Raw genomic sequence first — 26,319 nt, 5'->3', positions numbered from 1 at the left:
TGAAATTTAAGTTCTCCTTGCCAGATTATATAGGCGTCTTTCGTGATGAGTGCTGTTTTGTATGCTTCCTTGTTCGGGTGGAAGTAGTTTGTGATTAGATTCAGTGCATCCTGTGTGGAGTGTTGTGCCTGAATCCACACTGTTTGTGTGAAAACAGTTCTTCATCTTGAAGGTGGTAACTGTGGTGTTGGTTGTACAGTTTTCGTATGTCTTGCCCAAGACCTCTTGGAGGCTGATGGATCTGTAGTTTTATGGGTATGTGTGTTTTTTGCCTGGTTTTGGGATCATCATGGCTGTGGTTGTCTTAAAAAGTATTTGGGAGTATCCTGTAGAAAGTTTAGTGTTGTAAAGATATGTCATGATTGTGTCCTATGCTGCTGTTGCCTGGTGTTTTCTTCTTTGTTCTGCACACTTCGTAGTTGATGCTGAACAGGTGGTATGCTGGTGCCCGGTCGTCCCGACCGAGGCGCACATCTCCCGAGTCCGGCACTGACATCTGTAGCACCTGGTGTGTCTTGATATGTTATGGAAGTTCGCAGAGGACGCCGACCACGGCGGAAGTGGCTCCCCCGTCGGATCTTGAAAGGTTCCTCTGAACGACGACGTGCCCGACCAGTTCTTCAAATTCATTATTCCTCAAATGTTAAAGTTCGGTGTGAGAGATGACCCCTCTTGATCGCGTTGTCCTAGAAGTCGATGCGCAGCTTAAATGGAACGTCGTTGATGGTCTGGATTTTCTTCAACTGGCCCGGCTGTCCCTAGTCCGAGAAGGTGAAGACAGTATCTCTTCACATGTGAAAAACCTCCAGTCAGAAGAGATAATGGAGTCTTCGTTGAGGTCTTGTCTCGGAATGTAAGTGGCGTTCTATGCTTGGCTAGTGCGCTAGCCAATCAGCATGTTGACCAGGAGAGAGTGCTTTCTCGTGAGATTTTGTAGGGTGTCCCCTGCATGATAAACCTTATTTTCTAGACTGGGATTTGTTTACTTACCAGAATTAATAAGAAATTACCTAGTAGTAAAATAAGAGAGAGAGAGAGAGAGAGAGAGAGAGAGAGAGAGAGAGAGAGAGAGAGAGAGATAATACAATTTTCATACTATTTCACTAATTACCTATATTCATATAATTTCCCGCCTCTTAACACTTTTCTTAGTCTATTCTTGGTTAAATTGACTAACTGTTTGTCTATCTATTATCCGTCTATCTATCTATCTATCTATCTATCAATTGGTATATCAGTTACAATATACTCATTTATTGTTTTGTGAATGTCATTGATATTGAGATATTATAGAAAAGAAATGTGAAGTCTGCGGACTCTAACCCCATTTAAGATTTTGATAACACATTTTAACCCTCGTGTTCGGTGTCGCCTCTAATATGAATAAAATCGTCTGGCCTTAGTCAAATGAATTATCTAAAGTAGCTTCGCCGTAGTGAAGTAGGTAAAGAGTTTCTATTCATAACTAAGACTCGTATCGCCATATATTTTAAAACTGGTGAAATTAATGGAGACTATTACAACACACCAATCAATTTAAGCTTCCTTAAAGCCAATAGCAGTATATACTAAAATAATGAAAAACGTCGTTTGAGATAGAGAAATATTTGCTTCAGGTGTCATTTTAACTGGTGAATTGTCGATTCAAATGATATATGCTGAAAATATCCTTTACGCTATGTCATTTCAGGCAGTAAAAATCGAACACACTGACTATTGAAGATATTTTATTATATTTGAGAACAAAATAACATGGCATCCGTATGTGTCAAGGTAGTAAACCGAGCCCATTTTTTTTCAATAAAACTCGGATAAATTATACGACCTCAGTCATCTTGGAAACCTACGTCGTCCCCCACAATAAAAGACACTGCTGTACAGAGCTCTTCCCTCAGGCCACCTTCACCCACCTTGACTGACAACATAGTTATACTCACTGTAAGGGCCTCCACCATTCTCTGTAACGGATCCAGTCACTCTCCCTCCCCCTCCATGAAGAGAGCCACACTTACCCTTGAGACCGCCTCCGTCCACCGCCACCACCTGGATGTGGTACTCGGGTGTGGTCTCACGGTCGAGGCAACAGCTGGCAGTGCGAACGAGGCCAGTCTCGGGGTTGACGGTAAAGATGGCCTGGCCAGAGCGCTCGTCGATCACGTTCTTTTCGATAGAGTAAGTGAGGAATGCGTTGGTGCTCTCCTGCTTGTCGTCTGCGTCCCACGCCGTCACTACGCCCACTGTTAAGTCTGAAGGGAGAATACGGTTATTACACACACTCACACACACACACACACACACACACGCGCACACACACACACACACACACACACACACACACACCAGTCTTGACAGCATCAAGATATGTAAGTGCTATTTGAAGTAGCTCCTGCCCCTCCCTCCATTGCCACTAGGCTTTATTAGCAAAAAATCAAGTGCAAAACTTGTTTTAAAACTGTCGTCCACCAGTATAAACCCAAGGATAACAGTCGAGAATTAAAATGACAATCAGAAGTGACCAGTGTATTTATGGCCGTGACCCTGGCACGGTCTTTGGAGCGCCCAGGGTCACGGTTTGTCTGTTAGACCACAACCGGATAGTCAGACAATTGTGATAACTATTGCAACACGATAGTAAACCCAAATTTGAATATTCAGGAGCAGGACTGCATGACAAAATCTCTCTCCTCATATAAATGTCCTAAAATATAATGCAGAAAACAGTTGCTGAAAAGACGGGGTTAGCTGAAAGACCTCCCATCAGCAACTCAGCGTAAGAGGCAACAGTACGTTAAGATTTGTTTCCCATATAAGCTACTTGCAATATGGCGCACCAGCGCTTGAGTATGGCTAACGAGTCCTCATAAGTGATAATTAATGCCACAGTGCTTCCCAATCAAGTAATCGTGACAATTGTAACAGCTTCCCTTCGATAATCTATAAAATGATTGAAAAAAAGCACGAAAGCAAAGTACAATATCACCCAATTTAGTATGGTTGTTGTGAATGGAAAAATGTAATATACTTTTTTTTCCCATATGCAAGTGAATCACTTATGGGGCCGTTCCCCTGCACCTGCAAAGGTAATACTCACCAATAGGGCCGTTCTCCTGCACCTCTGAAGGTAATACTCACCGATGGGGCCGTTCTCCTGCACCTGTAAAGGTAATACTCACCGATGGGGCCGTTCCCCTGCACCTGTGAAGGTAATACTCACCGATGGGACCGTTCTCCTGCACCTGTGAAGGTAATCCTCACCGATGGGGCCATTCCCCTACACCTGTGAAGGTAATACTCACCGATGGGGCCGTTCTCCTGTACTTCGCCGTAGATGGTGGCGTTGGGGAAGATGGGAGCGTTGTCGTTGATATCCTTCACCACCACCGTCACCACTGTCTCCGCTACGTGCACTTGGTCACGCCTCATCTCCCTTATGTACCACGGCATTTTCTTCTCGGTTTCCTCCCAGCCCATGTTAAACACACCATAGTCCTCACATCCTCCTCCCTCTGCTCCAAACCTTTTCACGTAGCGCCAGTCCTCGGGTAATTGGCCCACTGCTAAATCGTTCACTGGCAGTTGGCTAACATCACGTTTACTAATATCCGTTCCATCGTACTCTGTATCTTCCCATCCCTCCTCCAGTCCCACTCTGTCTGAGTGCCCTGACAAGTTACGTCCAAACTTCAAGGCAATAGTGCTGGTAGAACTTGATGCAGTTACTTGTCGGGCGTGTTTATTATACTTTAGAGATCTCTCAAAACCTTCTTCCAGAGGCGGCGATTTGTTGTGTCGAGTCTTGGGGACTTCTTTAAGAGCGGAAGAATGATCACTTGTATCTGGAAACAGAGGTTTTGCTATAAAAGGTAAAGACTGACTGAAGTTGTACTCAGGTTCAGGTATGGCCATTGTAAGTGGTTTGAAAAATCTGCTCTTTGCAAAACTCAATTTGCTTCCTGCATGAAGTTGTGTTGATTTTAACTTTAGCGCCTCTCTGGCAGAGAAGAGTTTACATTTCACTCCAATTTGCTCATGTTTTCTGTGCTTGAGATATTTAATCTTCAAAAGTCTTACCCCATTAGATGTTTTTTTCATTCTATTGGTTTCATGGAAAAGGCGATCTTCACATACAGTAGTGGATGCTGAGACCTCTTCACCTACTCCGGCTTGAGACCCATAGCCTGACCCCGAAGCTACTTTCCATCTTCTCGCTCCAGCACCACTTGTTTGTCTACCTCTTGCTACCTTATGTTTTTTATCCCCTGACATTTTCCTTGAGTTCTGATGATTTTGGTCTCGCAACTTCTTCTTCCTCTCTGCTACTCTCCTCCGTTTTTGGTTATTCTCACCTCTTTTCCTTGTACGTATTTTTGTATTTGCATTCTTTCCTTCACTTTTTCCATGTTTCTTGCTATTTTTTATTTTTTTTAATCCAGCTCTTTCATTTATTCTGTATGTAGGTCCAAACCCGGGCTTTGAAAAAAATCTTGATTCCATCAGCATTGTTTTTTGTTGAATATTTTTCTTAAGCCTCCAGCCCTCGTCTTCAAAATTTTCTTCATGCTGGAGTAACGAAGCATCATGTGCATCGTGTGGCATTGCAAGACTTTGAGAGAGAAAATTTTGATCCTCTGGTTCAACAGGGTCCTGCAATGAGAAACTTTGACTCTGTCCTGGTACTTGGGGATATCGTGACAAGAAGTAATGACCCTGTACTGGCACATTGGGTTTCTGTGGCATAAAATATGTAGTCTCTGGAGACACTTTAGAATGGTGGGAGTAGCGGTGCTGAGCGTAGGTGACTCTGGGTCTTCTGGATGCTCGAGACACAGCTGCCAAGGAGGGTGACACTCGCTGTCCGTCTCTCACCTGTACCCTCACTTCCCATATGTCTCTCCCCAGCGGTGGGTCACGATCTAGTGCCTGTAAGTACATAGTAATATACACTGAGAGTATGTAATACAGCTTCACCCATCACATCTCCTTTCCCGTTGCCTACAAATACACACCTTTATACACTGAGAGTATGTAATTACCTTCATTCTGCAAGTGCCTCTCCCAAGCATTAAATCGCGGTCCACCTCCTGCAAGTATTCACAAATGCACAACGACAACTCGGAAAAAAAATATTTTGGGCTTAAGAGGGATTAATCATTAATGTTAAAGACTGTGTTTTACTCTTCCAGTTCTTGTTAGCTCTCGGTGGTACACTGCCAACGAGCACTTGAGGAAATATGCAGCTTTTTGTTGTGACATTGATCCAAGATGATCACCTACATTTATCGTGTCTGTCCGTGGTGAAGGTAAGAAAGTGAGTAATGAGTATACTCGACCAAAGAACAAACCCACCCCAGAGATTTCCTACTACTAATCTACATAAAACATGTTAGCAAGAATTAGTCATAAGGTGCCTTAGACTTAGAGCACGTGGCTGATAATGTCTGCATATCCTATCTCAGTCACATCATCAACTCAAAGGGACGATTAGCAGTTGTTACAAAATGTTTTCGTTTAAACTTTGACTAAAATGTTAAATATTGAAGCTGAAACATTATTATCAGGATGGTTTAAATTTGTAACCAATGCTGGAAGAATCATATTGGAGCAATAATGATACACCTAATAGGCTGGAAGAATTTGTTTTTCTTTAATAGTACTGTATTAGGAATAACAGCAAGTAATATACTGTACAGTACCTACGTTACTCTCTACCCTAAACACACATTGGATGGATTAGTAGAAGTATACATTACATGACAGTGTGACCTCTGAGGGGTAATCAAAGTGTTCAGTGGAGGGCAATGCAGGTGGCACATGAGTTAAAGAACTTGAGCTCTGAAGACCGCCTGAGAATGTTTAACATTCCATTAACGACTTGCTGCAGAATCCTTGGGGATATGATCGAGACATTGAAGATGATAGAAGGAATATATCATAAAGAATCTTGCCGGAGATGAAGATTACATGTGGTAGATAGAGAGAACAGCTGAATAGAACGGGTAGCCTCATCTCGAAATGTGAAAACTGGACAAGACCCAAACACAACAGGATAACTGGCGCTGTTAAAGTCCTCCGAGTATTTTGAATAACGTTACGAACATCCCTGACTAGATACCGATTGTTGTTCAGCAAGTGGATCAAGATCCTGGGTACACATACCTAGCGCCTTAAGTATCTTTTTAATAAAAAGCACAGGGAGAGAGCACTCAAGTGTCGTTATCAGATTTATTCCGCGTTGTGTACCCTCGCCAAAGACTAAAGATATTTTAGATAGGATGATTTGAAACGATGGTGATAATACGAGGTGGAAAAGGCTCTGTGGTAGGAAATTGCATTGAGTGCTATTCGAGGGTATGAATTAATTTTGGTAGACAGAGGCACTGCAAAATGGAATATGAAAAGTCATTGGCCTTCCTAGATGATTTCTGAAGCTGATGGAGAGTGGGGGCAGAGTGTGGATAACAAAGAAAAAGACCAATAATTTATTTGTTCAATAAAAGATGAGTGTTTAGCCCCCATTTAAAGAGTTGTGAGAGTGCAAGGAGTTAAAATAGAATAGAGCGAGGATTGAAGGAGTCGAATTATGAGAAAGTTTGATAAATTGAACCAGCAAAGAGTAGGAGTAGTAATGTAAAATGTTGTATATGTTGAGGAGGGTTGACTGCTAAGTTGGCAATATTTTATAATGTTTTTGTTACCACTGTGTCTCTATGAATACGTTCTGCAAGTGTTTATAGCCACTGTCCACTTAATTTTCTTGTAATTGCTTGTTTGTTGATGATTAACTTAAAGTGCCACCTAAGTCATTAGAATCACTTGAAGTAATGTTTGTTTCTGAGTATCTTTTAATAAGTCTCACCACTTGCCACCAGGGTGTTGGTCCTTTTTATAGATATATATCACACAAAAATATATATTAGTTCTGGAATAAATAAGTGGCAGGGCTGAAGGAAACATTTTGTTGGTTTTTCTTCATTGTAGAAAATTATAGTTCCACAAGTACTTAGTTCAGTTGAGAACATATTATACCTTCTCTATTAGGGGAAATATCTTAGTGTACGTACACAAGAGAACACTTAAGTGAGGTGTTCTCTGGGTAACAAAAAATATGAGTCTGATCTCTCCCCAGCCTCTATTATCCAAGAGAGAGATGAGGAGCAGGCCAGGTATGTTATGATTTGATTGACCTCGCCTGCCCTCGGGAAATGTGAGAAAGGAAACACGTCAGATTTACTGTTGTGCTAACATGAGCTTACCTCAGCCTGACCTCGCTCGCTCCCTCGAAGGAACTGCAACCTCAGCCATGCATAATGTCAACAGTTGACGCAGAGTTGAATAACTTGGTGAATAATTTGGTATTATAAATTTAGGTAAACATTTATATAATGCAAATGTTGCTGTTATACACCAAAACAACCACAAACACAAAAGAAGCTTAAGAGAAAGGGCGACGCGAATAGTCATGTTAAGTCAGGTATAAAATATGAGACCCACTAATCATCTATCCTACATCTACCCGGAATTCTTTCAAAGCATTTTTAACCTTGGGCCACTGACAAATAAATTTATCAGAGAGTTAGTTTTACAGTAAAGGGGCTAAAAAATAATTTCATTCTTCTCAAACTCGGCAAGTTCCTACATTAAAGAATATTTTGACTCGCAATGAATTTGTCCTGTTAGTTCAGTCCCTTAAAATATTAAACATTAATGTTGTTTTTAAGCATGACACAACTACTACTAATACAGTGGTCCCTCGGTTAACGAACTGTTCCGTTAAATATCTTCAATTCTGTTAACCAACAAAAATTCGATTGACGAAATCCTTACCAACATCACATCAGGTTTTATTGTGAGCATCAGCTGATGGGCTAGTCTGACAATTCAGCAATTCTGTAGTCTGTTCTAAGTTTACATTCGTTTCCAGTGGAGTAAATATCAAGAAAATTGTGCTCTTTGATATTTGTGCATTTTTTTTATTAAAATTATTGGTCATTCTAAAATTTAGCCATCCAAGCTCTGTATACATAAACTTTTTCAACTATTATTTTTGGCTCGATATATGTAACTTTATCCATTTATTGAAACTCATTTACCTGCACACACTGTCCTAAGGGCAAATCCTTACTGTACATGTAATCAAACTAAGGTACAAAATGATTACTAAAATTTTAGTTTTGTGCAAAGTATTGCAAGTTTACATTCAAATTAATCACTATCTTATATGAATTCCAGGAATGTGAATTATATTCTCCCCAGTCACTTCTATGAAATTTTACAAGCAAATAAAAAAAACTCAATCTAAAGGACATAAATAAACAGATATACTTTACTAGACCTTCGGCACTAACTGTCAAACATGTCACTGTCACCCCTCCCTCCCTCCAGCCCCCCTTTCCCAACAAGGGTTTGGTGGTTATACAGTAGGCTTTAAGTTTTTATCTTATATAATATCACATACTAAAGTTAGGAGAATATAATTTGCATTGCTGGAATCCTTGCAAGACAGTGAATAATTTGAATATAAACATCATATATTTTGCACAAGAGATAAAATTTGTAATACATTAGAGTACAGTACTGTAGTACATTTTATAATGTAAAGTTTTTCAACTGTATTTTTGGGTAGATTTACATAAATTTCTTCATTTATTTTCATTAATTTACATGCACACACCATACTAAAAGAAACTTAAAATAAATAAATAACCTAAGTGCAAACCTGTAGTGTACATGTACTAAATGATTATGGTACTAAAATTGCTATGTTTAGTGCAAATTATAGCTTGTTTATATTAAAATTAATCACTGTGTTAAATAAACACACATGAGACCTTCGGCTCCAACTGTCAAACATATCACCTCACCTCCTGCTTGCTCACTCCTCCGTCCCTCTCTCCTTCCCTCTCCCCCAGCCAGGGTTTTAGGCAAACTGTTTTTATCTTATATAATATCTCAGACTAAAGTTAGGATAATATAATATGCATTGCTGGAATCCTTGCAAGACAGCGAAAATTTGAATATAAATGTCATATATTTTACACAAAAGATAAAAATTAATCACCTGTATCACATTATAGTAGTGATTTAAGAGTAAGAATGTATATATATATTTATTTATATATATATATATATATATATATATATATATATATATATATATATATATTTATTTATATGCTGAAGATGTGAATTACACGAAAGCGGTTGGGAACCTCGTGGTTTTTTGTTTCCTTGTGCTTATCAGCATAGACTTGGATCACACCCACCAACAGTAATTTACTTGTACGTATATATGCAGTGATTTAAGGGCGATTTAGGGGAATTTTAGGAGTGCTTCTGACTCAATGCGTTTTTTACTTTACTTTGTATGTACTTTTCTGTGAGCTGGAACCAATTACCCAATATCCCAATGAAATAATGGATTCGGTTAACGAAATTGTCGGTTAACGAACGAATCTGTGGAAGGAATTGTAAATGGAAGTGTTTACTGCATTCCATGTAGCAATTGTAATGGAACTTATGTAGGACAGACTGGGAAAGCATTGCAACTCAGAATTAAACAGCACAAGTACAATATTAAAACAGCATCTGAAAGCAGTGCACTGTTCGTTCATATAAGGAACAATAATCATCCCATAGATTAGGTAAACAGCTTAGAAGTGTATTTATCATCATGTGTCACAGAAAGACTTCTGGTTGAAGCAAGTTTGATTAGAGGCGGGAAATATGACTGAGAACAGTTTCATATTTCCAGCCTCTGCTGACGTCCGTGTAAATATTTCAATGCGATTCTGATATTTAAAAATGTTAGTTTTTGCATACAGTAATATTACTGATATGTAATTTGTTTTAGTATGCCTTATTGTGAGTAAAAATAAGTATATATTAAATGCATCCTCCGAAAGCGTGAATTTGCTACCAGAGTTTAGCAATTCATTCATGTATAACATGAATAAACTCATTTAGAAATGCATCATAACTTCAGGATGAAATCGGACAGGTTTGAAACAGGCAAGCTGATGTAACTCTTGAGGAGGGGGCGGGGCATCTTTTTTCAGCTAGGAAAAAACACACTATAGATATACTAAACCATATTGTTAGGTTGCTCTCCTGGAATAGGTCGGGTGCCTGTTACTTCCATCAAACCGCAACAAGACTGATGCCACGGAGAACGACAAGAGCCAAATGACCAGGACAACTGGAAACAGGATCCAGATACACTCCCTCCTGAGAGGGGGGTGTATACGAAAAAAACAAGGAGCAACTGGGTATAATATTATGTGCCCAGTTAAACATCAAATTCGCTGCCTTGATCGAAGTAAAGAACTCGTTCATAGCCCTCTGCCTTGAAGAAAAGGACGTTGACAACATGCTCTCTGCCGATTCAATAAGGAAACTAAAAGGACAAGACTTTGAAATTGTAACACCACCACAACTCCTTGCTAAGGTATCTGTAGTCATTAAACGGGTAAACAGGAACAAACTAAAGGAAACACCAAGCAACATAGCCAACAATATAGAAGAGAAGAAACCATGGGCAAGAGTCAAAGAGGTGGTTCTAATACCCGGGGCTCCTTCCATGATGAAAATCAGGTGTAGAGAGGTCTTCCTGACTCAAAAAGGTCTAGATAATAGCCCCTGAATCTCCCACTACCATCCATCAAAACAACAAATTGAACAGGAAGAATTCTACCCCATAACACCGTGTTGGAACTGCTACAAATACAACCATCTATCCATAAACTGTCCCCAAAAGAATAAGAAATTCTGTTCTGAATGCACAGCAGAGGGCCACACATTCAAAGAATGCAGTAACAAAGATAACCCCAAATGCCTGAACTGCAATGGGGACCACAGAACACTGGCAGCACGTTGTCCCACAAGGAAAGAGATAATTAAGAAACTGAGAGAAAAGCAAAAGGCAAACAAGAAGATAGAAACGGACCCTAACAAGACATAAGCAGCAATTGCAAAACTGCAAGACACCACCTGCAAAGTCCTGGAGAAAACTAAAGAAAACCCCCCGTACAACCTACATACCTTAATTTGAGCGAAGGATTACCATTCACAATACTAACGACTATTATTCATGCACACATCAACAATATCACAAAGCCAGGATCCGTCGGAAAAGGAAATGTTTGCTGCCAATAATCTGCCGGAGGTGAAATTCCCAGACGACGCCCCCTCAACATAAATATTTACAATTATTACCGAGAATAGCTTGGGAATAGTTAAGACTCAGAAGCAAATAACCAAACTAGCCATAGAAGAAAACCTGATGGAATTAGACCTATTCAGCCAACCAAACACACCACACCACAAATTATCAGATACCACAACTCAGCAGACAGAGAAACCATAAACCGCCAAAGCTGACCCAACCAAAGTGAAAACAAGAAGAGACACCCTCATTGGCCATTGTGCCCCCCACACCTTCACCAACGGAAGTGCAGGCAGGAGAGGTAGGGGAGGAGATCGGCATCCATCTCTACTCAGTCAACACTCCACCTATAATATCAAGTGATAGACTTCTGCAGGAGATCAAGGAAGGTATAGTCAAATTCACATATGAAAATACCAGGGTAGAAGAATCCTACATAAAAACGCTGATAGGAGCAGGGCTAATAAACACCAAATATAACAAAATTGAAAGGGTAGACTTAACTAAATTTTAGAAAATCAGAACGGGACTAAAGGATGAAATACATAGACATTCGTCAGTAGAAACACGAGCCAGCAAACAACCTGCAACAAGTTATCGGGATCCACGACTTTACAAAACAAATCATTAAAGATAATCCAACACAACGCCGTTGCCTGGACCCTGGCGAGGAAAACAGAACTCCTAAACTTATACGCCACAATAGACCCAGACATCATTCTTATCAACGCACACGGACGAAAAGACAACGAGAAAATGAAAATATTTAATTATCACGTACACCAAAGACACATCAACGAAGGACTACATGACGGGACATCAATAGCAATTAAACGAACGATTCAACACAAAATAATTGACAACTTCTAAGGTAACTTCCTGGTAGTAGAAATAAACACCACCAAAGGACCAATAACAATAGGAACTTCATGTCTACCATTCAGAAGACCAATATTCCCGACAGGAGACCTCCTAAAACTAATCAGATGAAACAGCCCGGCTTACTTCCTAGACGATCTGAACGCTTGACACACAACCCTTGGACATCACAACAGAAACCCTGCTGGAGTAATACTGCACAACCAAATCGAGCAAGGCAGCATTACACACCTAGGTCCAGACTTTCAAACATTCATAACACCTGGAAACTCTGGGAATCGACAGACACCACCATTTTCACACACACATAAAACCTGGACCCGCCAGCACCAGTGACCACATACCCATAATAGCAACTTTCTCCACATATCCAATACAAATTCCCTCGACACCAAGATATTCATTTAATAAAGCTAACTGGGGAAATTTCAAAACAGCCCTCAACACCGATGAAGCAGTAACACTCCACAATATAAACACAAACGAGATCGATTTTGCCTTAGAAACCTGGTATACAACAATCACAACAGCCACGAAAAACAATATCCCAAAAACAACATATCGCACACTACCATATGTACAACTAACACATGAAGAAAAAATCATCCAAACCAGATTTACCAGTCTACATGAATTTATAAAAACACACGGCTGGAGTCCAATCATCACTGTATTGTATAGAAACCTCAAAGACGAATTACTAGAAAGATGAATATAAAACACAATGAGAAATGGAACCACTAATAACCAACACCCAAGCAGACTACAAAGATCCAAAAACCTTCTGGAATAAAGTAAAAATTTCATGGGAACCAACTCAGAGGAGAGCAGTTACCTTATAGACAACAACGGGAAAAAGATAATAGAACCAAAACACAAAGATCCAATATTCAGAACATTCTGGAGCAGCATTTACCAAATCACGGATGAGGAAAACAGAAATTTCTGCAGAGATACAGAACATATGGTGAAAACACACTTGAACCAAAACACAGACAAATGGCAACAATCCAGCACAATCAACCTCAACACGTTAGACAATAACTTCCCACTAATTGTTTCAATAACCACACACGACATCACAAAAGCAATTGCCAGCTGCAAGAATAAATCGCCAGGAAAGAGTTAAATAAACAAAACCGTACTGCAAAACTTACCACCCACCACCAATGATCAAACAGCTTACAGATATCTTCAATGCGTCAATAGCAACCGGATTATTCCCATCCAAATTTAAAATGGCAAAAATAAGACTCATGCTAAAACTAGGAAAGAACCCAACACAGGCAGAAAACTACAGACTCATATCACTCCTCGAAACACCTGGCAAAATCCTTGAAAAAATAATAAACCATAGACTAAGAAACTATCTAGAACATAAAGATAAATACAACCAGAGACAACACAAATTTAGGTAAAGCTGAGGCACCAACGCTGCAATAGCCTTAATATACGAATCCATCGCGAATGCAGCCAGCAACAGAAACCAATGCAACATAGTACTCAGAGATGACAGCAAAGCCTTCGACAAAGTATGGCACGAAGGACTCAAATATAAGATCACCCAACTTAACATGCCACCCAGCACCACGGGTCTCCTCTGCAACTTCCTTGACAACGAACAATCCAAACTCATCATCGACAACTACATGAGTCAAAACATTACCCATTATAGTGGAGTACCCCAAGGCAGCAACATATCACCAAGACTATACCATATATACAGCGGACATGCCCAAACCAAGAAACTCAGAGTACACAGCATATGCAGACGACGTAACCCAATTCATACAATACCCAGGGAAATCCAAACAAATGATGGCAATCAGAACAAGCAGAGAAATAGAAACCATAAACAATTATGAAAGGAAATTAGAAATTAAAACAAACACACAAAAACTGAAGATAATTCATATAGCTGAAACCAGACCCTACCCAATCATGGTCAACAATCAAAATATACCATACGCAGAAAATGGGAAAATCCTTGGCCTCAAAATTACAAGGAATGGCTACTACTACATATCACAGAAAGAATTGCAAAAGACTCAGAAGATTCCGTTAATTAAACACCAATAAACAACTACACCTTTACAAAGCACTAGTCAGACCACACCTGGAATATCCCCCAATTCCACTCAACACTATAACAAAAACAAATAAACTCAAAATGCAAGCAGTCCAAAACGTAGCCCTCAGAAGAGCAGCAAAACTCAGACCACTGTATACAAAAACTTCCAGCGAGCTACACACAGAACATAACCTAACCACAATCAACATCAGAGCACATAATCAAACATCAGCAATATGGGAGAAGCTACAAGAACTAGAAGACCCCATATTCCAACAACTAATGAAAGAAGACATTACCAGAACACACAGCTGGTGGCCAAAGAGCATAACATACGACGACACAGAACCAGAACCAATACATACAAAATGAAAACCATGAGACAAAGGACATGGAGGCCCTTCCCCCCGACACCACAAACTACCATATCTTAGATTAGCTTAGCTTCCATTCCCTTGCTGCAATGGACCTGAAATGCTGACATGGCAGACTTAACCCCGTCCCCGCAAGGTGGACAGCCCACCTGCTATCAGTCTCCCTCCTTATTTCCCACTCCCTAACTTTTACCTTCCTCATACACCGTCTTTCACCTTCCTGAGCTAATGGCTGTCTTCTTTCCATCCCATCATCATCATCATTCACTATATACATTTACGACTACAGAGAAGGATTCAATCAACCTAACAACCTTACCGCGGCCAGTATGGTCATCGCCAGCCCACCAAGATCAGCCCACACTACAACACACCCAATGCTAAACTGACTGTACATCTAAACATTATTAATTTGTTGTAGGGAGCATATTCTGAGTGTTCAATCAGAGTCTGCTTTTAAAGATTCCTTAGGCACTTTTTCCACTGATTGGCTATTCACCATATGAGCGTAGTCACGTCAGTTCTATGGGTTGAGCTATCTTACTTCGTATAGGAAGGGATTTGGTTACCCTTAGGGGATAACGAATGGTGACAAATTTGGGTAATTGTCACTTGACAGGCACTATAAACACACAGGACCACACAGAGTAGAATTTTAGACTTTCAAAACCTGAGTGAATATTGTCACTGGTACTAATACGCAGAAACAGTTTAGCTGGAATATTGTTTTGGCCATTACATTTTAAGATGGTAGCTATAAAAGAATCCTTGATATATAATATATATTACTAGGACGGCATTCGACAACCTCTGTCGTCCAGTAACGGTTTGTAACATTTTTTAAATCTATCATAATCTCTTTGTTATTTGCCTAGCATAAGTAATTTAGAGTTTTCATAGTGTAACAGTATTGGGTACCCAAGTTTTTGTGCAATGGACTGAATGTGAGGCAGTTCTTCTATAAATTCAGGGTCACAAATACGCAAACTTCTCAAAAACATAGCAAAAAACTTACATTTTGGTAGACTCATGGTGACTCGATAAATATTTTAGGAAGTTATCTACCTGTGTAGGCTTTATGTACACCTTAAATTTATAGTTATGTCCATTTCTCATGGTAAACATATCAAGAAATGGAAGGGATCCATCGATCTCTCTTTCAATTTTTAAATTAATACTAGGGACAAGATAATTAAGCTTGTCTAAAAATTCCATAGACAAAGCACATCATAGGTGACTTTATTCCTCCATGGTATAGATATGTAGATGATGTTCACTTTTCGCTTATCATCCCATAGATTGGGAAAACAGTTTAGGAGTGTATAAATCATCACGTGTCAGAGAAAGTCTTCTAGTTGAAGCAAGTTTAATTAGAGAAATGTATTCTTTAAACCTTAGTGATGGTCAGTACAAAACTAATAATATGTTAAAGAAATTTATTTGTCAGTGGCCCAAGGTTAAAAATGATTTGAAAGCATGTAAACTAGATGATCAGTGGGTCTCATATTTTTTACCTAACGTGACACGACACTAGTTATTTCGTCCGTTCTTATAATCTCTTCTTATGTTTGCCGTGTGGATTAGTGGATGTCATGTTTTTTGACCTGACCTCATGTTTTGTAAGGTCACCCTGTGTACATTAGCTCTCTCTTAGTCTTTGTAATTCAGTTGCCTCTGAATATGTGTTGAATAAAGACGAAAGCGATGGTTCTCCAACTGTTTGCAACCACGCCTGAAGGGCCAGGCCCTCCCAAAATGTCAGTTTTTTCTGCTATGTTCTTAAGATGTCTGCGTATTTGTGACTCTGAATTTATTGACGTTGAATTGAAACACATTCGTTCCATTGCACAGAAACTCGGGTACCCTTCTCTGTTTGTTGATCGTTGTTTTAAAAGGGCTAAAAAATCCTTTCATTACTCTCAAACCAGACAAGTTCCTACACTTAAGAATATTTTGACTGCCCTATCGTAATGAATTTGTCCCGTTAGTTCGGTCCCTCAAGCTTCTAAATATTAATGTTGTTTTCAAGTATGACTCAACCATTACCATTAATAAGGAATAGCCCAAGTTTGAATGTAAATGTAAGCATCTGAAAGCAGTGCCTTGTTCGTTCATGTTAGGAATAATAATCACCCCATTGCTTGGGAAAAAAGCTTAGAAGTATTTAAATCATCTTGTGTCACAGAAAGACTTCTGGTTGAAGCTAGTTTGATTAAGGAATTAAAATCAATAAACCTTAGTGATGGTCAGTTCAAAACTGATAATAGGTTACATAAATTTATTTGTCAGTGGCCCAAGGTTAAAAATGCTTTGAAAACCTTTGATCTAGATGTATGATAATTATTTTGTGGGTCCCTTATTTTTGACCTGACCTGACTAGTCACGTCACCCCCCTTCTCTTAAGCTCCTCTACGTGTGTGTTGGCGTGGGGATTAGTGGATGACATCATTATGACCTGACCTCATGTTTTTAAGGTCACCCTGTATATTTAAGCCTCTCTCTGTCCATGTACTAATCCAGTTGCCTCTGAAGATGTCTTGAATAAAGACGAAAGCAAAGGTGCTCCGTTGTTTCCATTTTCCCGTGTGATTTTATCAAGATTTATCTTATCCACATTTTCATTGTGGATTTACATGATATATATATATATATATATATATATATATATATATATATATATATATATATATATATATATATATATATATAATCAACACCTCACCCCGCCAGGATTTGAACCCACGATCATATGAGTGTGACCGGGGAAGGTTACCTCTGGGCCACCATGACACTTAAAGCAGTCCTAGACTCTGTTATATTTCACACAAATCCTGGTCACCGAGCTTATGGCGCCGTGAACCTCAAATGTGGACTACCCGTGCCGCTTAGGTGATCAGAGTAACGTTTTACCAAATCCGGCTTCTTAGCACGAGTATCCATATGTATTTCATTAGCCCCATAAAGCACGCGGACTTCTACATAAATCAACACCTCACCCCGCCAGGATTCGAACCCACGATGTTATGATTGTGACCGGGGAACGTTACCTCTGGGCAACCAGGACACTAAAAGCAGTCCTAGACTATGTTATATTTCACACAAAGCCTGTTCAACGAGCTTATGGCGCCGTGAAACTCTAATGGGGACTACCCGTGCCGCTTAGGTTATCAGAGTAACGTTATACCAAATCCGACTTCGAAACACAAGGATCCATATATATTTCATGAGCCCAATAATGCACGCAGAGTTCTCCATATAATGAACACCTCACCCCGCCAGGATTCGAGCCCACGATCTTATGATTGTGACCAGGGAATATTACCTCTGGGCCACCAGTACACTAAAAGCAGTCGAAGACTGTGTTATATTTCACACAAAGCCTCTTCAACGAACTTATGGCACCGTGAACCTCTAATGTGGACTCCCCGTGCCGCTTAGGTGATCAGAGTAACGTTTTACCAAATCCGGCTTCTAAGCACGAGTATCCATATGTATTTCATTAGCCCAATAAAGCACGCGGACTTCTACATAAATCAACACCTCACCCCGCCAGGATTCGAACCCACGATGTTATGATTGTGACCGGGGAACGTTACCTCTGGGCAACCAGGACACTAAAAGCAGTCCTAGAATATGTTATATTTCACACAAAGCCTGTTCAACGAGCTTATGGCGCCGTGAAACTCTAATGGGGACTACCCGTGCCGCTTAGGTGATCAAAGTAACGTTTAACCAAATCTGGCTTCGAAACACGAGGATCCATATATATTTAAATAGCCCAGTATAGCAAGCGGACTTCTACATATAATCAACACCTCACCCCGCCAGGATTCGAAGCCACGATCTTATGATTGTGACCAGGGAACATTACCTCTGGGCCACCAGTACACTAAAAGCAGTCGTAGACTGTTTTATATTTCACACAAAGCCTGTTCAATGAGCTTCTGGCGCCGTGAACCACGAATAGGAACTACCCGTTCCGCTTAGGTGATCAGAGCAACGTTTTACCAAATCCGTCTTCTAAACGTGAGTATCCATATATATTTAATTAGCCCAGTATGGCACGCAGACTTCTACATATAATCAACACCTCATCCACCCAGAATTTGAACCCAAGATCATATGATTATGACCGGGGAACGTTACCTCTGGGCCACGAGGACACTAAAAGCAGTCATAGACTCTGTTATATTTAACTCAAAACCTTGTTCAATGAGCTTCTGGCGCTGTGAACCTCTAATGGGGACTACCCGTGCCGCTTAGGTGATCAGAGTAACGTTGTAGCAAATCCAGCTTTGAAACACAAGGATCCATATACATTTCATTAGCAAAATAAAGAATGCGGACTTCTACATATAATCAACACCTCATCCCACCAGGATTTGAACCCAAGATCATATGATTATGACCGGGGAACGTTACCTCTGGGCCACTAGGACACTAAAAGCAGTCATAGACGCTGTTATATTTCACTCAAAACCTTGTTCAATTAGCTTCTGGCGCTGTGAACCTCTAATGGGGACTACCCGTGCCGCTTAGGTGATCAGAGTAACGTTTTAGCAAATCCGGCTTCGAAACACGAGGATCCATATATATTTTATTAGCCCAATGAAGCACGCGGACTTCTACATATAATCAACACCTCACCCCGCCAGGATTCGAACCTACGATCTTATGATTGTGACCGGGGAACGTTACCTCTGGGCCACCAGGACACTAAATGCAGTCCTAGACACTGTTATATTTCACACAAATCCTGTTCAACGAGCTTATGGCACCGTGAACATCTCATGAGGGACTACGGGCGCCGCTTAGGTGATCAGAGTAACGTTTTACCATATCCGGCTTTGAAACACAAGGATCCATATACATTTCATTAGCCCAAGAAAGAACACGGACTTCTACATACAATCAACACCTCACCCCGCCATATTCGAACTCACAATCTTATGATTGTGACTCGGAAATGTTGCCACTGGGCCACCTGGACACTAAAAGCTGTCCTACACTCTGTTATATTTCACAGAAAGCCTGTTCAACGAACTTATGGCGCCATGAACCTCTAATGGGGACTACCCGTGCTGCTTAGGTGATCAGAGTAACGTTTTACCAAATGAAGCTTCGAAACACGAGGATCCATATATATTTCATTAGCCCAGTAAAACAAGCGGACTTCTACAAATAATCAACACCTCACCCCGCCATGATTCGAACTCATGATCATATGATTGTGATCGGGAAATGTTGCCACTGGGCCACCAGGACACTAAAACCTGTCCTAGACTCTGTTGTATTTCACACAAAGCCTGTTCAACGAACTTATGGCGCCATGAACCTCTAATGGGGAATACCCGTGCCGCTCAGGTGATCAGAGCATCTTTTTACCAAATCCGGCTTCTAAACACGAGTATCCATATATATTTCATTAGCCCAGTAAAACAAGCGGACTTCTACAAATAATCAACACCTCATCCCACCAGGATTTGAACCCACGATCTTATGATTAAGACCGGGGAACGGTACCTCTGGGACACCAGGACACTAAAAGCAGTCCTAGACTCTGTTATATTTCACACAAAGCCTGATCAACGAGCTTATGGCGCCGTGAACCTCTAATGGGATCTACCCGTGCCTCTTAGGTGATCAGAATAACCTTTTACCAAATCCGGCTTCTAAACACGAGTATCCATATATATTTCATTAGCCCAGAAAAGCACGCGGACATCTACATATAATCAACACCTCACCCCACCAGGATTTGAAACCACGATCTTATGATTAACACCAGGGAACATTACCTCTCGGACTCCAGGACACTATAAGCAGTCCTAGACTCTATTATATTTCACACAAAGCCTGTTCAACGAGCTTATGACGCCGTGAACCTCAAATGGGGGACTACAGGCGCTGCTCAGGTGATCAGAGTAACGTTTTACCAAATCCGGCTTTGAAACACAAGGATCCATATACAGTTCATTAGCCCAATGAAGAACGCGGACTTCTACATATAATCAACACCTCACCCCGCCATATTCGAACTCACAATCTTATGATTGTGACTGGGAAATGTTGCCACTGGGCCACCTGGACACTAAAAGCTGTCCTACACTCTGTTATATTTCACACAAAGCCTGTTCAACGAACTTATGGCGCCATGAACCTCTAATGGGGACTACCCGTGCTGCTTAGGTGATCAGAGTAACGTTTTACCAAATGAAGCTTCGAAACACGAGGATCCATACATAATTCATTAGCCGAGTAAAGCACCCGGACATCTACATATAATCAAAACCTCACCCCCCAGGATTCGAACCCACAATCTTATGATTGTGACCGGGGAACGTTACCTCTGGGCAACCAGGACACTAAAAGCAGTCCTAGAATGTGTTATATTTCACACAAAGCCTGTTCAACGAGCTTATGGCGCCATGAAACTCTAATGGGGACTACCCGTGCCGCTTAGGTGATCAGAGTAACGTTTTACCAAATCCGGCTTCGAAACACGAGGATCCATATATATTTAAATAGCCCAGTAAAGCACGCGGACTTCTACATATAATCAACTCCTCACCCCGCCAGGATTCGAACCCACGATCTTATGATTGTGACCAGGGAACATTACCTCTGGGCCACCAGTACACTAAAAGCAGTCATAGACTGTTTTATATTTCACACAAAGCCTGTTCAATGAGCTTCTGGCGCCGTGAACCACGAATAGGAACTACCCGTGCCGCTTAGGTGATCAGAGCAAGGTTTCACCAAATCCGACTTCTAAACGTGAGTATCCATATATATTTAATTAGCCCAGTAAGGCACGCAGACTTCTACATATAATCAACACCTCATCCCACCAGGATTTGAACCCAAGATCATATGATTATGACCGGGGAACGTTACCTCTGGGCCACCAGGACACTAAAAGCAGTCATAGACGCTGTTATATTTCACTCAAAACCTTGTTCAATGAGCTTCTGGCGCTGTGAACCTCTAATGGGGCTACCCGTGCCGCTTAGGTGATCAGAGTAACGTTTTAGCAAATCTGGCTTCGAAACACGAGGATCCATATATATTTCATTAGCCCAATGAAGCACGCGGACTTCTACATATAATCAACACCTCACCCCGCCAGGATTCGAACCCACGATCTTATGATTGTGACCGGGGAACGTTACCTCTGGGCCACCAGGACACTAAAAGCAGTCCTAGACACTGTTATATTTCACACAAAGCCTGTTCAACGAGCTTATGGCACCGTGAACATCTCATGGGGGACTACGGGCGCCGCTTCGGTGATCAGAGTAACGTTTTACCAAATCCGGCTTTGAAACACAAGGATCCATATATTCATTAGCCCAATGAAGAACGCGGACTTCTACATATAATCAACACCTCACCCCGCCATATTCGAACTCACAATCTTATGATTGTGACTGGGAAATGTTGCCACTGGGCCACCTGGACACTAAAAGCTGTCCTACACTCTGTTATATTTCACACAAAGCCTGTTCAACGAACTTATGGCGCCATGAACCTCTAATGGGGACTACCCGTGCTGCTTAGGTGATCAGAGTAACGTTTTACCAAATGAAGCTTCGAAACACGAGGATCCATACATAATTCATTAGCCGAGTAAAGCACCCGGACATCTACATATAATCAAAACCTCACCCCCCAGGATTCGAACCCACAATCTTATGATTGTGACCGGGGAACGTTACCTATGAGCCACCAGGACACTATAAGCAGTCCTAGACTCTGTTATATTTCACACAAAGCCTGTTCAACGAGCTTATGACGCCGTGAACCTCTAATGGGGGACTACTGGCGCCGCTCAGGTGATCAGAGTAACGTTTTACCAAATCCGGCTTCTAAACACGAGGATCCATATATATTTCATTAGCCCAATGAAGCACGCGGACTTCTACATATAATCAACACCTCACCCCGCCATATTCGAACTCACAATCTTATGATTGTGACTGGGAAATGTTGCCACTGGGCCACCTGGACACTAAAAGCTGTCCTACACTCTGTTATATTACACACAAAGCCTGTTCAACGAACTTATGGCGCCATGAACCTCTAATGGGGACGACCCGTGCTGCTTAGGTGATCAGAGTAACATTTACCAAATCCGGCTTCTAAGCACGAGTATCCATATGTATTTCATTAGCCCAATAAAGCACGCGGACTTCTACATAAATCAACACCTCATCCCGCCAGAATTCGAACCCACAATGTTATGATTGTGACCGGGGAACGTTACCTCTGGGCAACCAGGACACTAAAAGCAGTCCTAGAATGTGTTATATTTCACACAAAGCCTGTTCAACGAGCTTATGGCGCCATGAAACTCTAATGGGGACTACCCGTGCCGCTTAGGTGATCAGAGTAACGTTTTACCAAATCCGGCTTCGAAACACGAGGATCCATATATATTTAAATAGCCCAGTAAAGCACGCGGACTTCTACATATAATCAACTCCTCACCCCGCCAGGATTCGAACCCACGATCTTATGATTGTGACCAGGGAACATTACCTCTGGGCCACCAGTACAGTAAAAGCAGTCGTAGACTGTTTTATATTTCACACAAAGCCTGTTCAATGAGCTTCTGGCGCCGTGAACCACGAATAGGAACTACCCGTGCCGCTTAGGTGATCAGAGCAAGGTTTCACCAAATCCGACTTCTAAACGTGAGTATCCATATATATTTAATTAGCCCAGTAAGGCACGCAGACTTCTACATATAATCAACACCTCATCCCACCAGGATTTGAACCCAAGATCATATGATTATGACCGGGGAACGTTACCTCTGGGCCACCAGGACACTAAAAGCAGTCATAGACGCTGTTATATTTCACTCAAAACCTTGTTCAATGAGCTTCTGGCGCTGTGAACCTCTAATGGGGCTACCCGTGCCGCTTAGGTGATCAGAGTAACGTTTTAGCAAATCTGGCTTCGAAACACGAGGATCCATATATATTTCATTAGCCCAATGAAGCACGCGGACTTCTACATATAATCAACACCTCACCCCGCCAGGATTCGAACCCACGATCTTATGATTGTGACCGGGGAACGTTACCTCTGGGCCACCAGGACACTAAAAGCAGTCCTAGACACTGTTATATTTCACACAAAGCCTGTTCAACGAGCTTATGGCACCGTGAACATCTCATGGGGGACTACGGGCGCCGCTTCGGTGATCAGAGTAACGTTTTACCAAATCCGGCTTTGAAACACAAGGATCCATATACAGTTCATTAGCCCAATGAAGAACGCGGACTTCTACATATAATCAACACCTCACCCCGCCATATTCGAACTCACAATCTTATGATTGTGACTGGGAAATGTTGCCACTGGGCCACCTGGACACTAAAAGCTGTCCTACACTCTGTTATATTTCACACAAAGCCTGTTCAACGAACTTATGGCGCCATGAACCTCTAATGGGGACTACCCGTGCTGCTTAGGTGATCAGAGTAACGTTTTACCAAATGAAGCTTCGAAACACGAGGATCCATACATAATTCATTAGCCGAGTAAAGCACCCGGACATCTACATATAATCAAAACCTCACCCCCCAGGATTCGAACCCACAATCTTATGATTGTGACCGGGGAACGTTACCTATGAGCCACCAGGACACTATAAGCAGTCCTAGACTCTGTTATATTTCACACAAATCCTGTTCAACGAGCTTATAACGCCGTGAACCTCTAATGGGGGACTACTGGCGCCGCTCAGGTGATCAGAGTAACGTTTTCCCAAATCCGGCTTCTAAACACGAGGATCCATATATATTTCATTAGCCCAATGAAGCACGCGGACTTCTACATATAATCAACACCTCACCCCGCCATATTCGAACTCACAATCTTATGATTGTGACTGGGAAATGTTGCCACTGGGCCACCTGGACACTAAAAGCTGTCCTACACTCTGTTATATTTCACACAAAGCCTGTTCAACGAACTTATGGCGCCATGAACCTCTAATGGGGACTACCCGTGCTGCTTAGGTGATCAGAGTAACGTTTTACCAAATGAAGCTTCGAAACACGAGGATCCATACATAATTCATTAGCCGAGTAAAGCACCCGGACATCTACATATAATCAAAACCTCACCCCCCAGGATTCGAACCCACAATCTTATGATTGTGACCGGGGAACGTTACCTATGAGTCACCAGGACACTAAAACCTGTCCTAGACTCTGTTGTATTTCACACAAAGCCTGTTCAACGAACTTATGGCGCCATAACCTCTAATGGGAAATACCCGTGCCGCTCAGGTGATCAGAGCATCTTTTTACCAAATCCGGCTTCTAAACAGGAGTATCCATATATATTTCATTAGCCCAGTAAAGCACGCGGACTTCTACAAATAATCAACACCTAACCCCATCAGGATTTGAACCCACGATCTTATGATAAAGACCGGGGAACGGTACCTCTGGGACACCATGACACTAAAAGCAGTCCTAGACTCTGTTATATTTCACACAAAGCCTGATCAACGAGCTTATGGCGCCGTGAACCTCTAAAGGGGTCTACCCGTGCCTCTTAGGTGATCAGAATAACGTTTTACCAAATCCGGCTTCGAAACACGAGGATCCATATATATTTAATTAGCCGAGTAAAGCATGTGGACTTCTACATATATTCAACAACTCACCCCGCCAGGATTTGAACCCACGATATTATGATTGTGACCGGGGAACGTTATCTCTGGGCCACCAGGACACTAAAAGCAGTCCAAGACTCTGTTATATTTCACACAAAGCCTGTTCAACGAGCTTATGACGCCGGGAACCTCTAATGGGGGACTACGGGCGCTGCTCAGGTGATCAGAGTAACGTTTTACCAAATCCAGTTTCAAAACACGAGGATCCATATATATTTTATTAGCCTAATAAAGCACGCGGACTTCTACATATAATCAACACCTCACCCAGCCAGGATTAGAACTCACGATCTTATGATTGTGACCTTGGAATGTTACCTATGAGCCACCAGGACACTAAAAGCAGTCCTACACTCTGCTGTATTTCACACAAAGCCTGTTCAACGAACTTAAGGCGCCATGAACCTCTAATGGGGATTACCCGTGCCGCTTAGGTGAGCAGAGTAACGTTTTACCAAATCCGGCTTCTAAACACGAGTATCCATATACATTTCATTAACCCAATAAAGCACGCAGACTTCTACATATAATCAACACCTCACCCCACCATGATTCCAACTCACGATCTTATGATTGTGACCGGGATATGTTGCCACTGGGCCACCAGTACACTAAAAGCAGTCGTAGACTATGTAACATTTCACACAAAGCCTCTTCAACGATTTATGGCGCCGTGAACCTCTAATGGGGACTACCCGTGCTGCTTATGTGCTCAGAGTAACGTTTTACCAAATCCGGCTTCAAAACAAGAGGATCCATATATATATATATTTAATTAGCAGAGTAAAGGACGCGGACTTCTACATATAATCAACACCTCAACCCGCCAGGATTCGAAACCACAATCTTATGAGTGTGACCGGGGAACGTTACCTCTGGGCCACCAGTACACTAAAAGCAGTCCTAGACTCTGTTATATTTCACAGAAAGCCTGTTCAACGAGAATCCATATACATTTCATTACCCCAACAGAGCGCGCGCACGTCTACATATAATCAACACCTCACCACGCCATGAGTCGAACTCACGATGTTTTGATTGTGCCACTGGGCCGCCAGGATACTAAAAGCTGTCCTACACTCCGTTGTATTTCACATAAAGCCTGTTCAACAAACTTATGGTGTCGTGAATCTATAAT

General features: G+C 41.5%; 1 protein-coding gene across 1 annotated transcript in view; it reads right to left on the bottom strand.

Annotated features, from left to right (window-relative positions):
• Window positions 1-356: 356 nt before the first annotated feature.
• LOC121853968 overlaps window positions 357-26,319 on the bottom strand; it is a 68,171-nt gene continuing 42,208 nt past the window's right edge. Inside the window, exons 5-8 of the mRNA XM_042348363.1 lie at window positions 13,495-13,685; window positions 3,297-4,920; window positions 2,013-2,246; window positions 357-592 (exon numbers count right to left, since the gene is read on the bottom strand). Coding sequence (XP_042204297.1) covers window positions 357-592; window positions 2,013-2,246; window positions 3,297-4,920; window positions 13,495-13,685 — 2,285 coding nt within the window. The remainder of the gene's footprint in view (window positions 593-2,012; window positions 2,247-3,296; window positions 4,921-13,494; window positions 13,686-26,319) is intronic.

The sequence above is a fragment of the Homarus americanus genome, unplaced genomic scaffold (assembly GCF_018991925.1).
Source record: "Homarus americanus isolate GMGI-L3 unplaced genomic scaffold, GMGI_Hamer_2.0 scaffold33770, whole genome shotgun sequence".
Taxonomy (NCBI): Eukaryota; Metazoa; Arthropoda; class Malacostraca; order Decapoda; family Nephropidae; genus Homarus; species Homarus americanus.
The sequence above is the reverse complement of the archived record's forward strand: the minus strand, read 5'-3'. Positions and strand labels throughout refer to the sequence as shown.